Below are 23,264 nucleotides of genomic sequence, written 5' to 3'. Positions count from 1 at the left end.
GCAAGTTAACCCAGAAATCCGTCTCACGAGAAAAAGTCATTACTTTGTTAATTTGTACAAGTTAATTACAGTGTTCGGTTTTGTGGAAATCTAATTTAGAGAAGCAATTCTGATACTTTACTAATATAATCTGAAATTACTTACACATTGGACTCTTCATTTTGAGCCAAAATGTTTATTCCAGAATTGTAAGGTTCTGATTTTTAATGAATATGTAGAGAACTGGGAAGGTGACAGGAAACTTTTGTACTTACAATTCAGGTTGAATGTTCTTTATTTGAGCCGTTTATTTTGAAAGTGGCCTAACTCCATTTTTCAATTTTTTCCGGTTACCATGGTTACATGTACAACTTCATGATATTTATCAGTAAAGCATTTCAGGTTGCTTATATTCCGAGCAAATACGATAATTCTTGACACATAAGTTTTCAGAGTTGGTTCAATAAAGAATTCAAGAAGACACAGCATCAAAATCATTATTTTGAAAATAAACTAGAATTTTTAGAGTCGTCCTTAATGAGCCAGGATAATTATTCTATGGAGTACCAGAAAATTTTGAAAACAAAAATTGCAACTTTGAAGTCCCGTTTCAGGAGAAGATGGCAATTAGCGAATAGACGGCACGACCTTTACGAAGAGAAAACGAAAGAATTTATGAATCTATGAATGATTCTTCATCTGATTTTTCATTCGTAATTTAAATACGTACTAAGTACATTTAATTCAATTACTCATCATTTACTTTGAAGAATCAAAGCAACAATAAACGATGATTATAATTTTTGATGATTTTAAGATTGAACGTTTCAAAATCATGTAGTCGTATCAAAAATCGACAATTGATAAAAAAAATCACACTAAATCATGGCCCATGTGTCCCATTAACTATTAGTGAATCATTATTTCATTGTGGGTATATTTGTATAAAACCACTTTTTGCCGCGTTTGGCATGCAATGGCCCCACTGTGCGACGGATAAACTGAATAGACAGACTCCCTCGGGCGATCGAGGCCCTCGCTTATACATACATATATGTATATACCCCAGGTCCCGATCGTCCTTTGGTTTTTCTTTCGCACCGGGTTGCAAAACTTCCCAGCGCGTGCCATGGAACATTCTTGGTCCTTCGAACGATGTTCCATGACACATGCAGCCGATCGATTTTTGCACCCGGCCCGAATCGGTTGTACACGGCACCGTTTCTCAAATATGCGGAACAAAAAAAATAAATCTAACGGTCTACACATAAAATAAATCTAACGGCTACAAATAATAATGATAATTAATGAATTAATGTTACTTGATACCTTATTAGTACTATCTAACGTTAGCTGATGTCTCGTTAATATTATCTAATGTTACTCGATGGCTTATTAAAATTATTCGAGGAGTTGATCGCGATTGTTTGGCGCGTTTAATGACGATCCATGACTCGAGCGATCAGTCGAGTCACCGACGGTTATGTAGATCGTTATTCCACTCGAATAATCATGCCTATAGGTAAAACGATTGTGTAACAAAAGCAAGGTACGCCTTTGAAGTGCGCGTTGGCTAACATTGGCTTTCAAGGCTTTTCTTTTATTACGCGCCATATTTTCTCCATTTTCCATTCCCAGTAATGTCCATTGCCAATTAGATATTACGAAATGAATAAACGCAGTAGGCAAACAATTTTTAAAATAAAATACAATAGCATTAAAAAAGGGGCAAAAATTGTTCGTATCATTTGCATAGTCGTAATTTAAAAATTCATAGCTGGTTTCAGTGATTCATATTTATTCAGAGTATTTGTCTGAAAAATTAAATAATGGAAAACGGTGCTGTGTCAGGATCGAAGTCTCACTTAAGCGTGTTTTGTTAACTATTTTATTTATTTACTTATGAGAAAACCAAGCACAACACGCAAAGTTTATCTAACCTCATGAGCCTATTTTACAGCGTTTCTACCGCGTTGACAAGTAAATAAAAGATACTAATCGTCTGTACGACGGACACGTTGTGCAATTTACATACGCCAGATATGCATTTGCAATTTCTTATTATTCCATCGTTGACGTAATTCTACGTTTCTCGCGTCGCAATTTTCGCAGACTCTCGTTACAAAAAACGAAGAAACCTTGGAACAGTAAAATTTCGAAAACTGCATTTCACATCGAATTATTCTCGCGGTATTTTTAACTGTTTCGTCGCGGTATCGTTTTTGACCCACATTTCTGCGTCTAGAGTAATACTCTAAGCGAATCTTGGTGCAATCTTATGCCCGGCGATATGCATTTTCACGGTTTATTTAACAGCACTCTCGTTTCAGAATAAAACTGATATTTTCCGGGAAATTGCTCGGTATCTTATTGGATCGAGCCACACCTCCGTCGATCAGAGCGCGTTGAAACTACCATCTAATAGTGATTAAATAATTGCTTTTGACGTTCCATCGTGTTTATCAATAGTTTTAATTTGTTTCGACTTCAAAAGCATCGAGCCAGCAGAGTATGAAATTTATCGGTATTTAATTAAAGTAAATGGAACTCGCCTGTTCGAATTGGGGACAGTCTTTTTCTTCGAGTGTCCTTTTCTCTTTAATTAATAGCGAGCTTAATTGCCTCGGTACGTTCGTGAAAAACAATCACGCGTTTGTTTTTAATGCACGTTTAATCAAACGAAATGAATTGTTTAATCAAGCAACGTTTTAGATTAACGAAACGGAAACAAAGATGCTTTTTGTGGCAAGTGTTAGGCAGTCTTTGCTACATTTGAACAATACCATCGAAAGCATTAAATTAATTTATTATAATCAAAGTTTGTTAAATAATAAAGGAAATACATACTGAAACGTGGACGATGATAAATTAGAAGTAAATTTGTTTCTGATTAATTCTATACAGAAATTCTAAACATTCTATCTATCCATTTTTCAAAATAGTTTTTATTTAATGCACGTTAAATTATAAAAAATTATAAAATGCCAAGTGTTCGATTATTGAATATTAATATTCTTTATACTATAGTTTTAAGGAAGTAGACTTTCCATTCATTTGGAAGTAACTGGAAATTTTAATTGCATTGTGCAAGATTTTTGATCGAAAGTTTACTTTTATTTAAAGCATTTTTTGTAATTTTTACAAAAGAACATTATTAAACTGCATAATTCTTTGCAACTAAGATTCCATGCGAATTAAAACTTTGCCCATTAAAAATGTACATAAATATGAAAATATTATTGTGAAATCTAATGTGGTACACTTTTATTGTTTCAGGCCAAACAACGTGCCTCCGTAAGATGGCTCCTGTCAAAGGCGTACAACAACCGAGTGCCAGAAAATCTTCGCGAGCCCTATTATGTCGATCATGAGGTACATAAGCTTGTGATTCTACACAGCAAGCAATACAATTGGCAATTTAATTCAAACAGCTTCCATAGCTAATCTAATAATTATTTATCTTCTCCCTGTTTCATTTTGCTAATTCATACGAGTAATTTCCATTTAACAAAATTGGGAATGTCAGTTAACTTGAAAATTCAAATATTTAAATATCCACATATTGCTATTTAAATAGTAGAATGGCTTGAAACTTGGTCCCGTGAAACTCTTCAGCGCGGGAAATATGGGAAACGATATATCTTAAAACAAAATTAATTTTGAAAGTCTTAAATTGGCAAATTTGTTCGAAACTCCAAAGTGCTGGAATTTTATCGAGTTTTTCTTTTGTCCTTCGGAGTTTTGGGATCGTCAAGTGGCATATATTTTTGAAACTATTGTGCAGCTTGGTATGAAAAAATGCGTGGCAGGCCCCGAGCGATTTAAGGATGATCCATTTCGATGAAATTCTCATTTGCCTAAGTGCGTTCGTTTCTGTCGACGAGAAGATTGCATACTCGTTTCTTCGCGCAATACCGTCGACAGAAAGTCGATGCTTAAAAGGAGGCATCCTCAGCTTTTTAAGGTATCCTGAAAACTCTTTTGTGGCGCACGTCATTATTTCGCAATGGAGAAAACCGACCTCGTCGTGAAAGGCGTACGAGAAGTTGTTGGGGCGTTTGCTCGAGAGACGCTAATAAACTTTGGCAAAAAGAAATCTGGCCAAACTTTGATAACGAACGCGCGATACTCGCGGAAACTTCCTTGAAAGGAACTGCATAGAGATTTTATGTTTAAACTCATAGAAATCCGCGATTTATTTTCATGCGGTAAATAGAGTTTCTTCAGATTATTAATTTCGTAATCGATATCGATGGTTTCATTTAGAACTTGTGCTAAAATTTTTATAAATTTAAAGATTGCACTCAAAGTTTATATGCTCTTATCAATCCTGTAAACTTTAATTTAAGAAAAGTGTTCAATACAAAAATTCCTATCGTTTAACAATCTATTTACTTGAAACAACAATGTCTTTACTTGGAACTTGTCGTGCCAAAATTTATATAAATTTAAAGATTGCACTCGAAGTTTATATACTCTTATGAATCCTGTAAACTTTTATTTTAAAAAAATGTTCAATTTAAAAATTCTTATAATTTAACAATTTAATTACTTAAAATAACTATGTCTTCGTTTGGAACCTGTCGTGCCAAAATTTGTATAAATTTAAAGATTACACTCAAAGTTTATATGCTCTTATCAATCCTGTAAACTTTCATTTAAAAAAAGCGTTCAATTAAAAAATTCCTACCATTTGATAATTTAATTATTTAAAATAATAGTTACTCCAAATGACCATTCGTTATTTCAAATAACGCTGATAGAAATGATGAAAGACCGAAGTGGATATTCCAAAGATTTGTTTCTTTTTAAAATAAAATTTGTCTGCTGTCAGGTATGTTTGACGTACCTGTATGTGTGTGAAGGCCTCGGTTGTGTGGTTGATCCAGTTAAACCAATCAAATTACACTGCTATCGGCCGCGTCCGACCTCTTTTGACTTGGCAGTAAATCACGGAGCTGCCGCGACGAATGTTCCCGTTCGGTATTTCGTTGCTCGTCGCATCGAAATGTATCTAATCGAGGACCAGTTTCCTCCGCCGTGCTCTCTAACAAACAAATTGCAAACCTGTCTATCCCGTGTTTCGAAAAGTCCGCGACGATGGCACGAGGTAAGACCCTCGAATTTCTAAAGAGTAATCAAAAGTTATTCTTGTATGACATTTTAATTATTTAACCATCAAAGGTTCAAAACGTGAAAAATTTGTGCATTTTTTAGTGCCTTCTGGTTCTAATCGTGAGTTCTCTTTTGCTTGTTCGGTAGAAGCAAATTACTTTTTCTTTTATATTCGTGAACGCTTTATTTTAAATAAATATCGAGGATGTTGAGTAACGAGTTTCACAATTGGTGAAAGTGAACGTTTATTTAATCTTCGGTGCAGCTTTAATTCGAATAACGATTCGAAAGTATTTTGTATTCAATAAATAGCTGGAAACAACTGTTGTTTCAATAGTTGTAGGTTTTTCGTTCTTAGTGTCGTAGAATAAATAGCGTGCATCATAGCTGTTTTAAATTGAATTTGTGTGGATACTGGGCGCTCTAATGTGCTAATAATACTAACGTAATAGTGTACGTCTTAAACTGTACGTTGCATATTTTTTTTTTATATGTATGTAGAACATAAGAAGTTGTATCGAGACAAATTTATAAAGAAAATGAAATTTTTCTAAGATCACGAACATCCAAGTGTGTGAAAGGCATCAGAAAATTGAAGTAAAAGTTTAAGGGAGACTTTCTTCTGATCAGAGAACGAAAATATACCGACTCGTGGTAAGACAATGGATCTCGATCACAAAAGATTTCAGTATCCTCGGTGATTGCTTAATTAGCTAGCTGGAGTTCTTCCTTCCATTAATCATTCTCTCTTGCAAGAGATGATCCTCTTCAGGAATTAGGCACCCGTAAGCGCCAGGGGAACCTTTCGTTCATTGTATCCTTTTCACACTTGAACTTTCGTTCGAATAATCAGTCTCATAGTCTTGACTTTCCCCTTAAAGTCGAAGGTGCAATCCGACGATGATTGCAATTCTTCTAAAAACAATGGAGAGTCTGGCTCGCCTCCAGGATCTTCATCATGTCGTGGCTTTCTTCGCAAAAGAGAACCCGGAGTGTCTAATTGATCGTTTACGTGTCTTTCCCCGTCATTTTTCAGTCGATTCTATTGTCTCCATAATGCATCCAACACGTCGTATTAACACTGTAATGGATTATTATTTCACAAAAATTAACTAGTTCACCAGGGCTTGAAAAAGGTTAAAAAAATAACTGTTTCAAAATCAGTGAAATGATTGTAAAAATCTGCCATTGCACGAAGTAACTGTAGTACAAGTTTATTATTTCGAAAAATAATTTCTTTCTTCTCTTGTACACTGGAAATAGGTTTACTAATAGTAACTCGTGTAAAATATTTTTTTATAAACGAACGTAAAAAATTTGATTAATGAGACGAAATCATTTTTTACAACGAGGATGATCGAGATTACGTAATTAACAATATAATTGGCAATAATGGCATCCGTGCATAATACTTTCTAGTTATTTAGTAGGAAACGATTTCCTTGTTCGTTTTCAAGAGATTTTTAATCACGGTCGGTTTTCAAGCTAGTTTTTTTATGGATCAAGAGCAGATTTAATTGGCCACTTCATATGCAACCGGTAGCCCATTTAAATGACTATATAGAAAGATTAATGTACCATAAAACCTAACGATGGCAATTATTTTTTCCGTTAGTTATTTTCCGAGGAACACAGAATTTCGCAGAGGAGATTGTAAACATTCTTCAGAGTCTGCCTTTAATTTGTGTGCTTTCAAATATTTTTTATATTGAAACTGAGCACTACTGACAATAGTATAATTTTTCAGATTCTGAACATATAAGAACATTTACTATTTCAAGAAAGGAAATCAATTTAATTAATTTCCATTCGTGAAACTTAAATGCGGAAGTAAAAGAAAAAGTTGAGAACCACTGTCTTAGCCTATTCGATAAGGCTAAAAGCTATCATGTTAGACTTTCAGGCACGTTCAGTTACAGGTGGAAGAGAAACCTAATTATTGAAAAGTAAACTGCAGTGTTTAGGCTAAGCGAGTCAAAAGTAGCCGGTTTATCACGTTCTTGTCAATTTTGCCCTAATTTTTTTGCTCAGAGACAGAGTTAGGACTTGTAAAGAGAGAAACTAGTTTTCCTGTCGCTGTAGATCCGCCTCGAGTTGTCGATTTAAGCACAACATCTATTATAATTCCCTGGGATCTGGGTAAATAAAAATTATTTTCATCGTTTCATTGGGTTTATAATGTCTTTGTCTACTGATTTATCACACTTTAAGTCAATCATGGTCTAAAGAAGTATATTATAAATAGATGCATCGAATAAAAAAGAAAAGTAGTGCCTGAATGAAAACTTTGAAATTGATTTTCTCGGAACGTCTTAATTTTTGTTGGAAAACAATTATAAATAATTGTTTTTAATTTTGGTCAGAAATTTGCGGTCTCCAGACCACTATCCATCGACGTCTCCGTGTATTTCCGTTACTCGTATCGTCTCGAGTTCTTCGCATTTCCGCCGCCGTGCCGGAAATTGCAGAATACTAATATTTGCCTGTCGCGTCTGCCGGATATTCTTACGCGGTTGCGGCCAAGGTATTGTGTTTCGAACTTGCAAGTAGATCTATTTTGACAGAATCTGGCAGAAGATTATCTAGAATTCCAATACAAAATTTCACTTTTTTTTCGACGAGCAATTATCATCGAAACAATCAAATTACTTTCTTAATTTGATAAGAGCAAAGAAATAATAAAAGTTTGGTTTACGCTTTTTACGCCAAAAAAAAACGCAATATTTGGAATAAGTGTGATCATTTGATCGCCGAAAAAGAAATAAATTTCGTTTGTATGGCCCAGTTTGATAAAAAAATGTTTCATGCAAAAGTTTCTTTCTTTTTTCCAGTAGAGAATAAGAGTCTAAAAGTAAAAATGTACTTTTGTATTGAGAATAGCAAAGTTGAACTTGAAATGATCTTTAAAATGCTTGGCAAGTAAAAGATAAACAAGAGAAGTTGTGTATTTCCCTCTTAGAATTGAAAAAACTTTCGTATTGATGAATTAGGTTTACGTGTGTTTATTAGAAGTATGCACGACGAAGTACGCGCATGGTTTACTAAAACAACCTAACAATCGGAAGTTGGAAGTCTTCGAGTCCCTCTTTCTGCTTTTCAATAGTGATTGACATATGGGAAACTCACGAGAATGTTAAGCTTGCTAGAAGTCTACCTTTAGATTTAATCTACTCCTTATACGTATAATTATATTTCTATCTTTTGATAGACAGAGACATTATATTTATCACAGAGTACATATGATAAATTAAATTAGAATCTATATTTAATAATGCCTATTTTAATTTTATCATTTAATTTACCCTTAATACGTATAATTATATTTCTATATTATGATGGCATTGTAAGATGTTTAAGGGAAGAAACCACTGTAATAGCTGAAAATGAAGGCAATTTTCAAGAATTTTTTTAGCGTAACCATGAAACTTTTTCTAATAAATATTTAATGTTTTCGAGAGTACATTTCTTGAACTACTTATTGTAAACATTTCGTATAAAAATATTAATTATTATAGCCATAATAGGAACCAGCGTGGAAAAACCTCCAAAAATTTGTTAGAAACGGCCTCACGTGTAATTTTCCACTGCAAGTTGTGAAACAAGAAATCATGCAATTTTCTTAAACTATAAGACAGTAACTTCGGTTGCATCTACGGATTTTTTAAAATAATTATTTATTATAAACTGATGGAACTGATGGAAAAATCTCAAAAAACTGCGGCAAAATCAATATTTCTTCCAACACCACGACGAAACTAATTATTCGATCGAAAATTCCGTACATGCAACTAAAGAGAATAGTATTAGGAATCACCATAAAAAATTTTAAGTAAATCGGATGAAAATTGACTGACTTATCGAGCCGCCCAGTTTGAAAAATGTGGTTTTGAGAAAAACGCGTTTAAAATTTTGCACTAAATTATCTATTAAATAACGTTGGAGTTTTTAAACTTTCTAAAGGACATCCGCTTTAGGACACTAAAACGTATCTTCTGTAAAAAGATCATCGTCATCTTCATCATTTATATCTCCTTTCTCCCTCAACCGAACGTCATGCGTCGCTGTTACGTGTTTTCGCTGAGCAGCGGAAATGCGAAACGTGTCCTGTTTGTGTCGATGTGCGTTTGCCTGTGGTCCAATTTTAATATCGGGGACCTTAATTATTTGTAATAATCCTGAATAGCCATCGTTAAATTGGATTTAAGTTGCCAGTTGGACTACTTTAGTCGTGTATCGGTACATTTCGTTCACATCACTTATCGCTCTAGACCAAATACTCTTGATTCCCATAGTTATTTCGATCAAAACACTTCTCATTCATGTGAAATCTTTATTTCAGTAAAAATAATAAAAGAGTTTTAAAGTAAAGAAGTAAAGAGCAGTTAGTTTCAAGGGTTACGCGTATTACATGCTCTACATCTACTAAATCTTTTGTAACTTTGTCATTTTTGCGAATTTTATTTTAATATTTTAGGGGGTTTTAAAACCATAAGCATTAAAAGGAGATAAAAAAAATTTCGATTTTTTCAATCCGTCACAGTGGTTTCCCTCCCTTAATCGCTTAGTTTGCATTTATCGATAACAAGTCTGTGCTTTGTTTTTTAAGGATCAAGAGCACCTGAAGCCGCAGATCGTCCACGCACTTTCCAATGCAGAACTATACTGTTTGGCATTGGCTAATATTTATTCGGATCCAAATTATCACAATCAGAATCATTGCGGTATTCTGCAGGCTCTCGCCAGAAAGGGTGTTTATCTTGCGGAGCCAAACAATACTCAACTCACCGAAACGATCCTCATTCAAAATTCACCTCTCAAGATGGTAAGTCCAATATTACGATTGTTTTTTAAAAATTTATACACATTTTACACGCCTGCCCCCGAAGCATTTAAATATCTCCAGTCACTAAGTTACCAAGCCGGGGAAAAATTTTTAACCCCTAATTGGTATTGCGTGTTTTCGAAACGTAATTATTGATCATGGGGCGTTCAAAAATATACTATTGAAAAATAAAAAACACCGACTTCCTTATAAAATAATAGCACAGTATTAATAGCGAATAAAATAAATGTGGTTTTTTGGGGTGTCAAAATTTCACCATTCAGGATGGTAATTATTTTTACGTATTGAAATATTTTTAATCCTCAAATGGGATCATCTTTCATTATTGCAGTCGAGCGTTTCCTCTGCGCTCTAAAAATATTTTTAAATATTAAACAATCAGAAGGTGTACCGATTCATTGTTATAACCCGCTTCAGACAGATCACACAATAAATTAACAAATATTGCGACGGACAATAACCATTTGTCTATACAAATGTTACTCAAACAAATGAATAATGTCAATAGGAAGTTCTGTCGTTGTTATTCGTTTCCAAAGAAAATTGATTTAGAAATAGGAGGAGGGCTGCAACCTTGGTTATGATTCCACCTTTAAATAACGTTACAGTCCGCGCATATGGCTGTGATAGAGGGCCTGATGGTCCTGTACGCGAAAGAAGTGGTGACCGGCGACCGCGTGGTCTCGGCTATTCGACGATTCGACCCCCAGGCCGACGTCGACGTCCCGACGGACCACGAAAAGGGTCTTCTCCTTTGGATAAGCCACGCGTCGCAAGCGTTGATCGCAAAAATCCAAATCGAGGAGGGGGCCGGTGATAAAACGCGACTGCCAGAGCTGCCCGCTGCCAAGGACTTCCAATCACTATGCGATGGCGTCGGTCTAGCCGCGGTCGTGGCATTTTATTGCCCCGGCGAACTGAACTGGATGGACATCCGCGTGTCGAAGAAACCGTCGGTCGCGGACGCCCTGCACAATCTCTCGTTGGTTCACACCTTTTGTAACAGATGTTTACCGTATTCCATTTTTCACACGCAACCCGAGGACGTGACGTACATGAGGGGGTAAGAATTGCCGAACTATCGGTCTTTACGAAGCATAAATTTCGTTATCGTCAACCTCTTGACGCACGATTCGATTCCTAATAATTTTTCAATCGTATACTATTCAATTTTATTGAAATTTCTTCGTACAAGAAATGGTTAAAAGAATAGATTTATTTAATCCTCAAGTGGACTCTCGATCTCAACCGAATTAATAAATGGAAATCAACTTTTCTTCGAAGCATTCAAAAAATAATGAATTAATGGAGGATTATGTAAATTTTTAAATAATGAAACTTGCGGAGGCCCCAATAATCCACTTAAGGGTTAACGAATATCTCGTGAATGCAAAAATGTGTTAATTTTAATATATAATTAAGTAATTGAACGACAAGGGGTTGATATTAGCCCTCAATTGGTGGGACCAAGTACTGTGCGTCCGCGAGAAGTTGACTAGTGAAAGGAACGCGCGTCCGATTGGTCGAAACGACGATGCACCATTGGATGAACGTGGGAATAGGCGGGGCAAGCACTTCCCTCCAAACCCTGTGCCGTCCCGTTAGCCAACTTCTCGCGCACGCAGTATACTTATCGCATAATTGCTAGGCACGATTCATGAGAAATTGAGAGAAATACGCGTTTTAAACGTTTTCTACCACGTCAAACTGAACGAAAGTTTGCGTGCCTCGTTTTACTTACAAGGGAACATCCCGAGGTGTAAATCTCCAATCTTGATGAAACTTCGCAATTTTGTAGTTCTCATAAATCTATTAGACCCGTATTTTTTTGTAGCTGCTAATATTCACTTTAGGGGGTTGAAATCAGCCCTCAAAGTTGGGGGTTCAAAACATACTTTGTTGAATATCTCGGAAACTATGAGAGATGGGGATGTGCTTTCAATTGACGAAATTAATGTTTTTAAACGGCGAATTTGATGGTGTAAAGAGATTTGCAAAACTTTTATTTGTTTAAACAATATGTTAAAAAATAGCACATTTTTTCATTTTTCTCGTTGGATATTAATGATTTTTTTTTTTCCATTTGTACAGAGAAACTACACATCCATGTACAAAATACGGATAAATTGGAATTTTGATTTTTTCACAATAATGAAAGATTTTATATTTGTAATTTTTTTCGTATTTCGATTCGTTATACGAAGTACAAGATCGCATATAATACGACAAATGCTATGGTTTAATGACTTTTGTTTAATTATATTATAGTATGCTTTGCTGGCTGATCCCAAAATGGTAAAAATTTCGGTCTAATGACAGGTATAACGTTTACCTGCGCTGCGCTGCGTACTATTTTGGGGTCAGCCAGCAAAGCATACTATAATATAACCATCCCGAGGTGTAAATTTCCAATTTTGATGAAACTTCGCAATTTTGTAGTTCTCATAAATCTATTAGACCCGTATTTCTTTGTAACTGCTAATATTCACTTTAAGGGGTTGAAGTTTTCGGTAAGGAATTTTTGTCTCGAAAGTGCGTAAGATTTCGGGGTTATGTGTAATGACCAGAAATGATTGTAATCGATCCCTGCAACCGAAAATAATTTTTTCAGAATGGTTTGAAATTTTTTAATTTTGTTGAAAAATTTCACACATTCTCGAATTTTTTTCCCAAAAGTACGTAGGATTTCGGGGGTATATGTATTGAGCAAAAATAATTGCAATTGCCCCCGCAACTGAAAATAATTTTTTTAGATCGATTTGAAATTTTTTTTTTCCGCCGAAAAATTTAGGCACCTACCTGTCGATTTTTCTTAAAAACTCGTTTTTCATTTTTAATAATTTTGTTTGACGCCCTACAGAAAAGTTGTCCAATACTTTTTTGTAGGTACCTATGAGCTCTACGTCAGAAAAAAGTTTCATTGAAATATATCCACTATTGTAAGAATTATGGCCGTTTGAAGATTGGACCATTTTTATGAGGTTTTTCTCATTTTGGGGGGTCAAGGATCAACTTTTTGAATATTTTTGCGATTTCTACGTATTCTTGATTAAAATACGCGTCGTTTGCATTTTTGAAAATTAAAATCCTTCAATCCGTTCAGAAGTTATGACATTTTAAAGATCCGCATGAAATTTTCGGGCAACATTTCTGGGCATAAATTACATTTACGATTAGGAATTTTTTTCTCGAAAGTGCGTACGATTTCAGAGGCATATGTATTCACCAAAAATGATTGCAATCGACCCCTGCAACCGAAAATAATTTTTTCAGAATGGTTTGAAATTTTTTAATTTTGTTGAAAAATTTCACACTTTCCCGATTTTTTTCTCGAAAATGGTTAGGATTTCGGGGGTATGTCTATTCATAAAAAATGATTGTAATTGACTTCCACAACCGAAAATAATGTTTTCAGAATGATTTCAAATTTTTTAATTTAATTTTTTAATAACTTTTTAATAAAGCCTCAGTTGGGCAATTGGTATTCTTGATTTTCGTCTTATTTTGGCCTCTACTATCGCTCATTAAAATTTTTACTATTAGTAGCCGAACTCCCTGTATAGTTTCAATATGATTGCAGTACTGGTCACTTGTATCCCTATCCTAATTATCGTAACCAACCAGAAACGTTTATAAAGTTCATTTTCCGAAAACAGAAGGTCTAAAAGCTGTAGAAGGACTTTCCTAACAGTTTAGGAATGTGAACCATCATGGCAGGGTTGGAACAATTGGCAGTAAAAGATCGCATCGGTCATATTTTTCTACCTCGGGCAGCAATTACGATCACTTGGAAATCAGCAAAGGTCGAAAATGAAACAGTTCTTTTCAGAGCTACCTGACGTTAAAAAATCAGAACATAAGATACAACCAACTAATATTTAAAACGACCCTCATTCAGTAAAGACTCCTTAATAAAAGTATCACACTCATAAACAGGTCCTGCAATCGTTAAGCCGAAACCTTACTTACGCTTATACGCTGCCCTTTAGTACGCAGCGCAGGTAAACGTTATACCTGTCATTAGACCGAAATTTTTACCATTTTGGGATCAGCCAGCAAAGCATACTATAATATAATTAAACAAAAGTCATTAAACCATAGCATTTGTCGTATTATATGCGATCTTGTACTTCGTATAACGAATCGAAATACGAAAAAAATTACAAATATAAAATCTTTCATTATTGTGAAAAAATCAAAATTCCAATTTATCCGTATTTTGTACATGGATGTGTAGTTTCTCTGTACAAATGGAAAAAAAAAAATCATTAATATCCAACGAGAAAAATGAAAAAATGTGCTATTTTTTAACATATTGTTTAAACAAATAAAAGTTTTGCAAATCTCTTTACACCATCAAATTCGCCGTTTAAAAACATTAATTTCGTCAATTGAAAGCACATCCGCATCTCTCATAGTTTCCGAGATATTCAACAAAGTATGTTTTGAACCCCCAACTTTGAGGGCTGATTTCAACCCCCTAAAGTGAATATAAGCAGCTACAAAAAAATACGGGTCTAATAGATTTATGAGAACTACAAAATTGCGAAGTTTCATCAAGATTGGAGATTTACACCTCGGGATGTTCCCTTGTTAGTAGAACATTTTTCTCTGACCGTGTCTCTCACGACAACCAAATTTTACGAAACAGAATTTCTGAATTCGAAGTGACTTGGCTCGTCGAAAGAATTTTAATGCGTTATTTTAATTATATTTTAATCGTCGCGAATCGAGGCGGTTGCGCCGCGTTTGGAGCTCTCGTTTAAACAAATTTCTTTGTCCAACCAGGTCTATGAAGCAAAATTTAGTCGTTTTCCTGGCGGACATGTACAACGTGTTGGAAATTCATCCTGCAAAGTGCGTACGTTACCCCGGCGAGGAGAGGGCGATGCAATTCTTAGATGGTACGATAATTATTGAACACTCGAACGACATTCTCGATTAATAGCGTCGGGGAGATTTGTTCGACACTATGAACGCACCCTTTCATCAGGAAGGGCTCACGAATATTCGTATTGGATTAATGCGATTGGTGAAGGCTGCGTACATTCTGTATTGGACTTACCCGTTCTATAATTTATTTTGTTATACTTTATTTCCATGGAATTCCGTTCCTGGCGCGGGCAACTGTTCCCCTGCAAACGCCGTTGCACTGAAAATTGTCCACCACGATTTTTAAAAACTATATATAAACTTACTAAACACAGGTGTAGGCAGGTAAAAAAGAAACTGGACAATCTTCTGTGCAAAATAGTGTAAAATCGTCTAGCGTCGTGCGAAAATCGTCGTCGGAGGAGGAACAAAGTTCAGACGAAACGTTACAAAATATTCCACGCCCACAAGAAGAATATAAAGATCGTGTAGTATATTCTAACAGAAAAATTCGAGGCAGAAGCAGATACATTATGTGAAACACGTAAAAGAAAGCCCTGGACGTTGACAAAAATATACAAAACAACTGTGAATCATATTTTCGAGTTTCTTCCGAAGTTTTCTCTGGACGATATTCATTGCGACCGACTGCGTCACATCGCGTGTCTGCGTGAATCGCCTTTCTATCGAATATTCGAGTATAAATATTCAAGTACCTGAAATTCCAAACAGAACTCGTTTTGTCAAACTGAGAAAATTCTGTTCAAATGTTTTCCAAAATCAAATGTTTAATTTTTTACTTGCATTTTCAAGTATTTGGACGCCTCCAAGTGTCGTTGACTTCCGGAAAATCGTGAGGGTGCAGGATTGCCCGCGGTTGGAACGGTATCACGCTTTTTATCAGTGTCAGTACACACACTCGTTCCCAGTCTCGAGATCCAGGTCCCTAGCAGCGACTAATAAACGCATCTGTTTTTTAATTAAGTCGAACATTTGTAAGAGTTATTAAGAATGGAGAACAATGAAAAAAAAGAAACAGCGACGATCCTCCACGTATATCACTTAATGTAAAACTGTAATATTTCCATATATTTCTATGGCGTAACCTTCTTGATGCTTGACAACAACGCTATCCTCGCCTTCTTCTTTCGTCAACTTCCGGTTGCCAATGAACGAATACGGTGCGGTGACGGGTGCAGCCTGCCCGCGCAATAGTCATGGCGTAGCTCATAAAAGAAGTCTGCCACAGTCTATAGCTCCGATACCTGATCTGAGAAGCAACCTCTCCGTATCCGCGCCAGGCTTCACAGGTACCCACACGTTACCAAACAACCAAATCATCAAAACTAGGTGGTCTTCTCTTGTGAAACGCGTGAATTTTGCAGACCGATGTGTCGTTAAAAAAAAATAAAAAAAATAAATTCATGGTCTCCCGTCGGGAGCAAGAACCTCGCAAGTTTGTCGTTCCGTTTCATGGGTGTTTTTACTTTCTTTCTTCTTTTTTCTCGTTTTCTCGTTTCTTCTCGTTTTCTTTATTTACTTTTTTTTTTCTTGGATTACTGCAATTCTAAATGTGACATGATTTTTTACTTTCGACGAACGTGATAGTTAAGATTCTTCTTTGACTTTTCCGTTTCTACGATTCGTTCTTCGCGAAGTTTTATGGCGGGCCTGACGCGATCGCTGGCGACATTGTTGATAGTCTTTCACTTGAAACAATTCCAGCGAAATCAAAGGTAAAGCTTAAAACTTCGTCGCGACACATGGAACGCTATCAACGATTTTGTTGATCAAACTAGTTGTTATACGTAATATATCCTCATGCATTTGCAATCACGTTTTAAATAGGATTGTTGACCGAACTAGTCGAGAAGAATATTTTTGAAACGCAGAAATTCTGCATTTAAAACGTGGCCCGATGTTTTAGATTAACTGTGCAAGAGAACGCAGATATTATTAGGCGCACCGCTTCTTACTAACGATATTATTTGCATAATAACGCCATGACACATAGCGATCCTTCGAATAGAATTGCATGGAAATTCCTCGTATCTTTGCTGTGCGTTTTTTCGGTTTTGGTCGATCGCACGGTGGATCAGAATTGAATTTTAGCTGTTCAGACGTTCAACTCGGTACACTTTTCAATCATTTTTTAACAAACCAGTTTTAAAAACGTAAATATATCGTTAATTTTCAATAAGTATCCTATCACAATAAACATAAACTTTCAGATAAAGCTTCATTTTCTCGGTTTAAAAAGTCTTTTAAATACTTAAATAATCTGTCGATTACTCGAGGAATTAAATTTCTTTTAAATTAAAATGTTACTCTTCATTCTGAAAGCAGCCATCGATATTTACAATGACAAATATTTCAAAACAAAAAGCAATAATAAAAGAATAGTATTATTAATAGTTATCTTTGTACGGATAATTATTTGGATTAATTCTATACTGTTTCATAGCCTGTTGAATTTGATTGTCAATTCGTTAAAATCTTGTTTGAACCGCTAAATTTCCTGGCCCGCCGTGGATCGGTTTGCAGCTTTGACGTTAGCTTTTGGTTTCTTTTGTTTTGCATGCGATTTGTCTCTTGTCTTGTATCATTCAGTGATGCAGGGTGAAGTCTGGACGATTCATTAATATATCCACTCCATATTGAGTTAGTATACTTGTTTTGCAGCGTACATTGTCTACGTTATTGCGTGTTTCGTGTTTTCGTGTTCCGTGTTTTTGTGAACCCCCCTTCCTCCATTTCTTTTTTTCCATTCTTAATGGGTTTACCAATTATTATGAGACCGTTACCACGACGATTAGAGATGCTAGACGTTAGTTTGTAGAATTAATTAACGATTTGCCCCCATCGAACGGGTGTATATTTTACGAGTGTACCATAAACACGAGCTTCTGCCCATAGATTTGTGTACCGAAGATTTGTCCGTGTCTGCGTCGAAGTTTCCGTCTCGGTGACGAATCGCGATTACACGCTTCTCTTTAAAATATTTCAACGGGCGTAGAAATCTCGCATGCAAGTCCCGTGCGATGGGAAATTATTCCTCACCGAGGAAAGAATTCTTTCGAGCCTCTATTCTCCCGTCGAAACTGATTTAGATATCGGTACTACTTTTTTCCTGGACGCGGTGCGTAAACGATCCATCCAACATTTAATTATTTTCTAGTTGCGAAAGCCTCGCCGTCACCATCTGTGAAGAAGTCGCAATCCTTACAACAGACTGCCGAAAATTATTCTCACGACGACAGGTACGTGACATTCTCATCGATATTCCTTCGAATCCGCAATGTCAATTTCCTTGCAGCGTTTCAGTGTAGTAAATTTACTTTATCCTTTCGTTTTAGTAATAGGAATTTTATAAAATCGTAATTCTTCACTCCTTTGTCATTTTGGGAACTTCCAATGTATTCCATAAAAATAAAACCTAAAAAGATCAATTGGCCCAACGAAAGCAGAGAAATAATTATTCTCGAGAATATTTCATCGTTTCTGGGCGTTCGACAACGTGTTTGATTTAGATCGTTTGACGAAACAAAAGAAAATTAAACCTGGCACACGAGTCCAATGATTTCCAATATTATCGGATCTGTGTCTCCTGATCTCCGATTACGTTCAAAGGGGAATTCAAACGTCGACTCTGTAACGATTTGAGCTGCTTTCGGTTCCAGTAAAGTCCGTCTCGTCGAATAAATAATTCAGTATTGGAAAACCACTTAAAGCCCTATTTCTTTGGATTTTTTAACAACCAGTCTGGTATTTGAGTGTCTGGAAACAATTGCCAAGTGATCTGGACGATCAAGACTAAATGTTTAATTATTTATTCGACCCAAAATTTTAAATATTCGAAAAGAGATTACTGAGAGTAAATAAGAAATATAACATCAGCTTGTGTAAACCTTTCTTCTTTTAGCCTTTTAACTTATAGCAAAGTTAGTTTGTTCCCTAGAACCTCGTAAATTACCTAGAATTCGAAATAAATGCAAATAGATTGCACCAGAAAGGAACCGTTGTTCCAGAGTCGGTAGGCGATTGCTGAAGCATTTCTCCGCGATTCCTCTAGAGAAGTCCGTTTCGTCGACTGTTTGCAGACGTACTGGTAGCGAGGAGAGTTTCGTAGTCCATCGCGGTAAAGGCATTCCTACGTTAAGCTCGGTGGCTGACGAGAAATCGTTAGCCAGAGCAGACGCCGCTGGTCGGCCAAGTAACTGGGAAGAACAGAGGAGAAGTTCTTACGCTGGCCGACGATCTAGACGCAACAGCGTCTCGGACGATTCTCAGTTGACCATAGAAAACTTTGGAGGATCTCAGGTGAGCACTCATAAAGTGTAGAAATTATTCGTTAAATCAATCTGAGGAGCACTCGAATGACGAATCCATTTTCCGCAGGATAATTTGCACAACTTCGGTAGAAATCCGGACAAGGAAGTTGGGGGTCACATAGGCAAACAGAGTGCCACCGAGCCTACTTTGCCCGCTAGATCCAGCGTTCAGGATGTTTATGGGAGCGGCGTGCAACATATACTGTCCGACAACGGTTATGGGATCGACGAGCCCCCAAGATTGAGACGGCAAGCCTCGAACTCTAGCTTGGACAACGTGGCACTCAAGCAAATTTTACATTCCAGTGAGAACGATAATTCGGAGGGTGATTCCTCTAAGCTAGCGAGCTTCGCGAATTTGAACAGGCAAAGCTCGGACAAGGGTATAAATCTGAACTATACGGAGTCCGACGATACCAATACCAAGTCGAATATTTCCAACAAGAAGCATGGACAGACTAACGGGAACGGGAACGGGGAAAAGAAAACGACGTTCGCCACTTTACCGAACACCACCACGTGGCAGCAACAGAGCAACCAGCAATCCCAGCAAGCTGAACAACACTCCGCCGGTACGTATGTCTTATTTAAGGAAGCTGTTTATGACAACGCTCTGAAACTGATGAGCCGAATGAAATTCATGCGAGCAGATGAAAACGGTGGTAACACGTTTATGGCCTCACAACTGAATAATATTAGATTGAAGCTGGAAGAGAAACGTCGTCACATAGAGAACGAGAAGAGGAGAATGGAGGTTGTTATGTCGAAACAGCGTCAGAAAGTGGGCAAAGCTGCATTCTTGCAAGCTGTTACAAAGGTAACCACGACGATTCCGTTACAAATTTTACTACCATGGAATTCGAATTTCCCATTTCATAAGCGTCTTTCAGCCAGATTATCCCCCACCATGGCCATTTTAATGATTTGTTTCCTCTGTTGAAAATGCATTAAAACTAATTTTTTTTTAAATATACTAGGGGCCACTGGCAGTTCCTTACAATATACCAGTTATAGTTTTATCGTTCTTGATGTTGGATTTACGGGACTCGTCAATTTCACCGTACTTTAATTCACGGAACGCATAAATATTTTTAACAATTTACGTTGAATTAGTGACGCGAACAGAGGCGGATTTAGGTATGGGCCGAGTAGTCAATAAAAGATCTTGGCTTTTGGGAAATATTTCAAGTACATTATTTTAAATGCATAACATCTAAATACAGAGATTAATTACGTGGAACATTTAAAAACAATTTTTATTAATCAGTAATCTACTATTTAGGCTCCTGAACACATTAAATGTAATAAATATTTGCGTTAATAACACTATTTGCACACTTTCTGTTATTCCTATACAGGGTGTTTCGCCACCCTGAGAAGAATTTTAATAGGAGATTCTAGAGGCCAAAATAAGACGAAAATCAAGGATACTAATTTGTTGGTTGAGACTTCGTTAAAAAGTTATAAAAACATTTCCGGTCACACAGTATATCTTCGGTAAAGAATTTTTTTCCCGAAAGTGCGTAGGATTTCAAGGGTATATGTATTCACAAAAATGATTGTAATTGACCCCTGCAATTGAAAATAATTTTTCCAGAACGATTTGAAATTTTTTAATTTCGCCGAAATATTTCAGCAGCCTCTGTCGATTTTTTTTTTTAAATTCGTTTTTGATTTTTAATAATTTTGTTTGACGCCGTATAGAAAAGTTGTCTAATACTTTTTTGTAAGTACCCATGAGCTCTATTTCAGAAAAAAGTTTCATTGAAATATATTCACTATTGTGGGAGTTATGGCTGTTTGAAAATTGAATCATTTTTGTGGGGGTTTTCTCACTTTACGGGGTTAAGAAACAACTTTTTCAATATTATTCGAATTTCTACATATTCTTCGCTAAAATACGCGTCATTTGCATTGAAATCCCCCAATCCGTTCAAAAGTTATGACGTTTTAAAGATACGCATGAAATTTTAGAGTGACATTTCTAGCCTGGAATTATATTTTCGGCAAGGAATTATTTTCTCGAAAATGGTTAGGATTTCGGGGGTATGTCTATTCATAAAAAAGGATTGTAATTAACCCCTGCAACTAAAAATAATTTTTTTAGAACGATTTGAAATTTTTTAATTTAATTTTGTAATAACTTTTTAACGAAGCCTCAATCAAGAAATTGATATTCTTGATCTTCGTTTAATTTGGCCTCTAGAATCTCCCATTAAAATTTGTCCCACGGGTGGCCGGACACCCTGTATATTATTCAATTTACTATTAATCGACCTGACAAATGAAGAACCTAAGATGAATTAAAATAATTTTTGTTAAAGTTTCCTAGGTTTTTGAACAAAATTTCAAGGATTTTAAAGCATTTTCCTTCCATAAAATTCGCCTCTGGGATATGAATATGCATCTAATTAAAATAAAAACGCAATTCGGACGTAACCGTCGACGAGTTTCGATAAAAATATGTGAAATTTCTATTTTTCTCGTACGCGAATGCGAGGAAAAAAGATACAGGATTTCTTGAAACGAAACAGAACATTGAATACAGCCATGAGAGTTTGAAATTTAGCCACGGGTGTTTAGTATAGAGCAATGCATAATTGTTATTCTATATCGGGCACCGAGCAGTTTCTTTTTCTTCTGCAATAAAATATTGTTTAAATTCTCTTGCCGTTCGATATTTATCCCATACTTGCATATATATATTTCGTTTAATTTTTTATCTGGCTGTTTTACTATATACCATTATTTTTCGAGTAGCTTGCAAGCGAGCTTAGAATAATAATTTTTCATTTCAGGTAAACGCAGCATCTTTTTTCAATACCTATTCACTTTTCTACTCTTACATATAATTAGTTTATCGAGTAATAAATTTGTGCGTAGTTGCAAATGCGACGTAATGTCGATGCCTATCATGGTTAACGCAGATAATCTTTGTTGCCAGCAATATTATTGAAATACGTATTTCTTTCTCACCTTTCAGCTGTACTTAATGGTAAGTGCATGCTGATTCGATAACACTATATTACTACAGAATGACAAAATTCTATGTAGGCACTTTGTACAATAAAATAGACTATTAACTACTTGAATGCCACTTTTTTTCTGCTTTATACGTTTTCACACACAGTTACATTAATATTCGGACGCAGTACTCTATTTGTTGCTTTGTATAGAATTTACATACATTGCTCATTCTACGCAAAAATAAATCATTTATTCTAGATTAAACAACAATGCACGAACTGTTTCTAAGAATAAATGGTGTATATATTTGCAGAGAAAGCAGAATACGTAAATCATACTCTCATATGCAGAGCAACAAATATAGAATATTTGCGTTCAAATATGAATGCGAGCGACTGTAGATGGTTTCTACGTAAATAAAAGTCTGTATATTAAATAAAAAAAAAGTGTTGAAATTAATCTGGTGGTGGTGTGCATGCTTGGCATTAGTTATTGGCAACTTTTCAGAAAGATTATGTTGAAGTATGTAGTAATTAGAAAGAATTACTAACAGTCGGATACGTTGTTCTGTACAAGAGAACTTGGAGTGTAACAAAAGTATTGTAGTCCGTTTGCGAAATTGTCAAATCGTCGAATAGATGTTCACATTTTTCGCTTTAGTCGAGAACATATTCTGCACTGTGAGATTTACATATTTCGCGTACCGCCGAGAGGAAAACGATGCGGAAATACAGCCCATTGGCAATGAAGTATATGCAAGTTGAATTGGCTTTGGCATTTAGAGCTTGAACGTAGCGTTTAATTTCGCTGTGGAGACACTCCGACCATGATGTGGTGGTTGGTGACATATTGGACTCGGCATATGCGGACTCCAAGTACTTAACAAGGCACGGTGCTTGGGCTGGTTGCAGGGTAAGGTTAAATCTCCCTCTTCGTCAACGTCTGGGGGGGACAGTCCTGCCGAAATTGGTCCCCCCACTCCTGTAACCTCCGGATCTTCGGGGGAGACCCCGTCAAGCGTTTCCGAGACGACCCCCGTACCCCAACAAACCTTTCAAGAAAAACCACAGAGACCCTTCTCGCTCAAGGTACGATATCACAAAACAGCCTTCCCGTAGATGAACAATTTTTCTTTTTTTTTTCTTTTTTTAAATTTG

General features: G+C 36.0%; 1 protein-coding gene across 15 annotated transcripts in view; it reads left to right on the top strand.

Moving 5' to 3' along the window:
- Positions 1-23,264, top strand: part of LOC122403226 (patronin) — a 71,913-nt gene that overhangs the window by 36,470 nt on the left and 12,179 nt on the right. For 10 of the 15 annotated variants that reach the window (XM_043406599.1, XM_043406609.1, XM_043406608.1 and 7 more), the window contains exons 2-11: positions 3,256-3,351; positions 9,701-9,916; positions 10,546-11,000; positions 14,726-14,841; positions 16,009-16,119; positions 17,988-18,069; positions 18,838-19,129; positions 19,208-19,712; positions 19,791-19,957; positions 23,019-23,195. In XM_043406599.1, coding sequence (XP_043262534.1) covers positions 3,256-3,351; positions 9,701-9,916; positions 10,546-11,000; positions 14,726-14,841; positions 16,009-16,119; positions 17,988-18,069; positions 18,838-19,129; positions 19,208-19,712; positions 19,791-19,957; positions 23,019-23,195 — 2,217 coding nt within the window. The remainder of the gene's footprint in view (positions 1-3,255; positions 3,352-9,700; positions 9,917-10,545; positions 11,001-14,725; positions 14,842-16,008; positions 16,120-17,987; positions 18,070-18,837; positions 19,130-19,207; positions 19,713-19,790; positions 19,958-23,018; positions 23,196-23,264) is intronic. The other 5 variants (XM_043406605.1, XM_043406601.1, XM_043406612.1 and 2 more) reach the window with 4 other exon arrangements.

This window comes from Colletes gigas, unplaced genomic scaffold, assembly GCF_013123115.1.
Source record: "Colletes gigas isolate AHSC1104 unplaced genomic scaffold, ASM1312311v1 Colletes_gigas_Sc00047, whole genome shotgun sequence".
In the NCBI taxonomy this organism is placed as follows: Eukaryota; Metazoa; Arthropoda; class Insecta; order Hymenoptera; family Colletidae; genus Colletes; species Colletes gigas.
The sequence above is the reverse complement of the archived record's forward strand: the minus strand, read 5'-3'. Positions and strand labels throughout refer to the sequence as shown.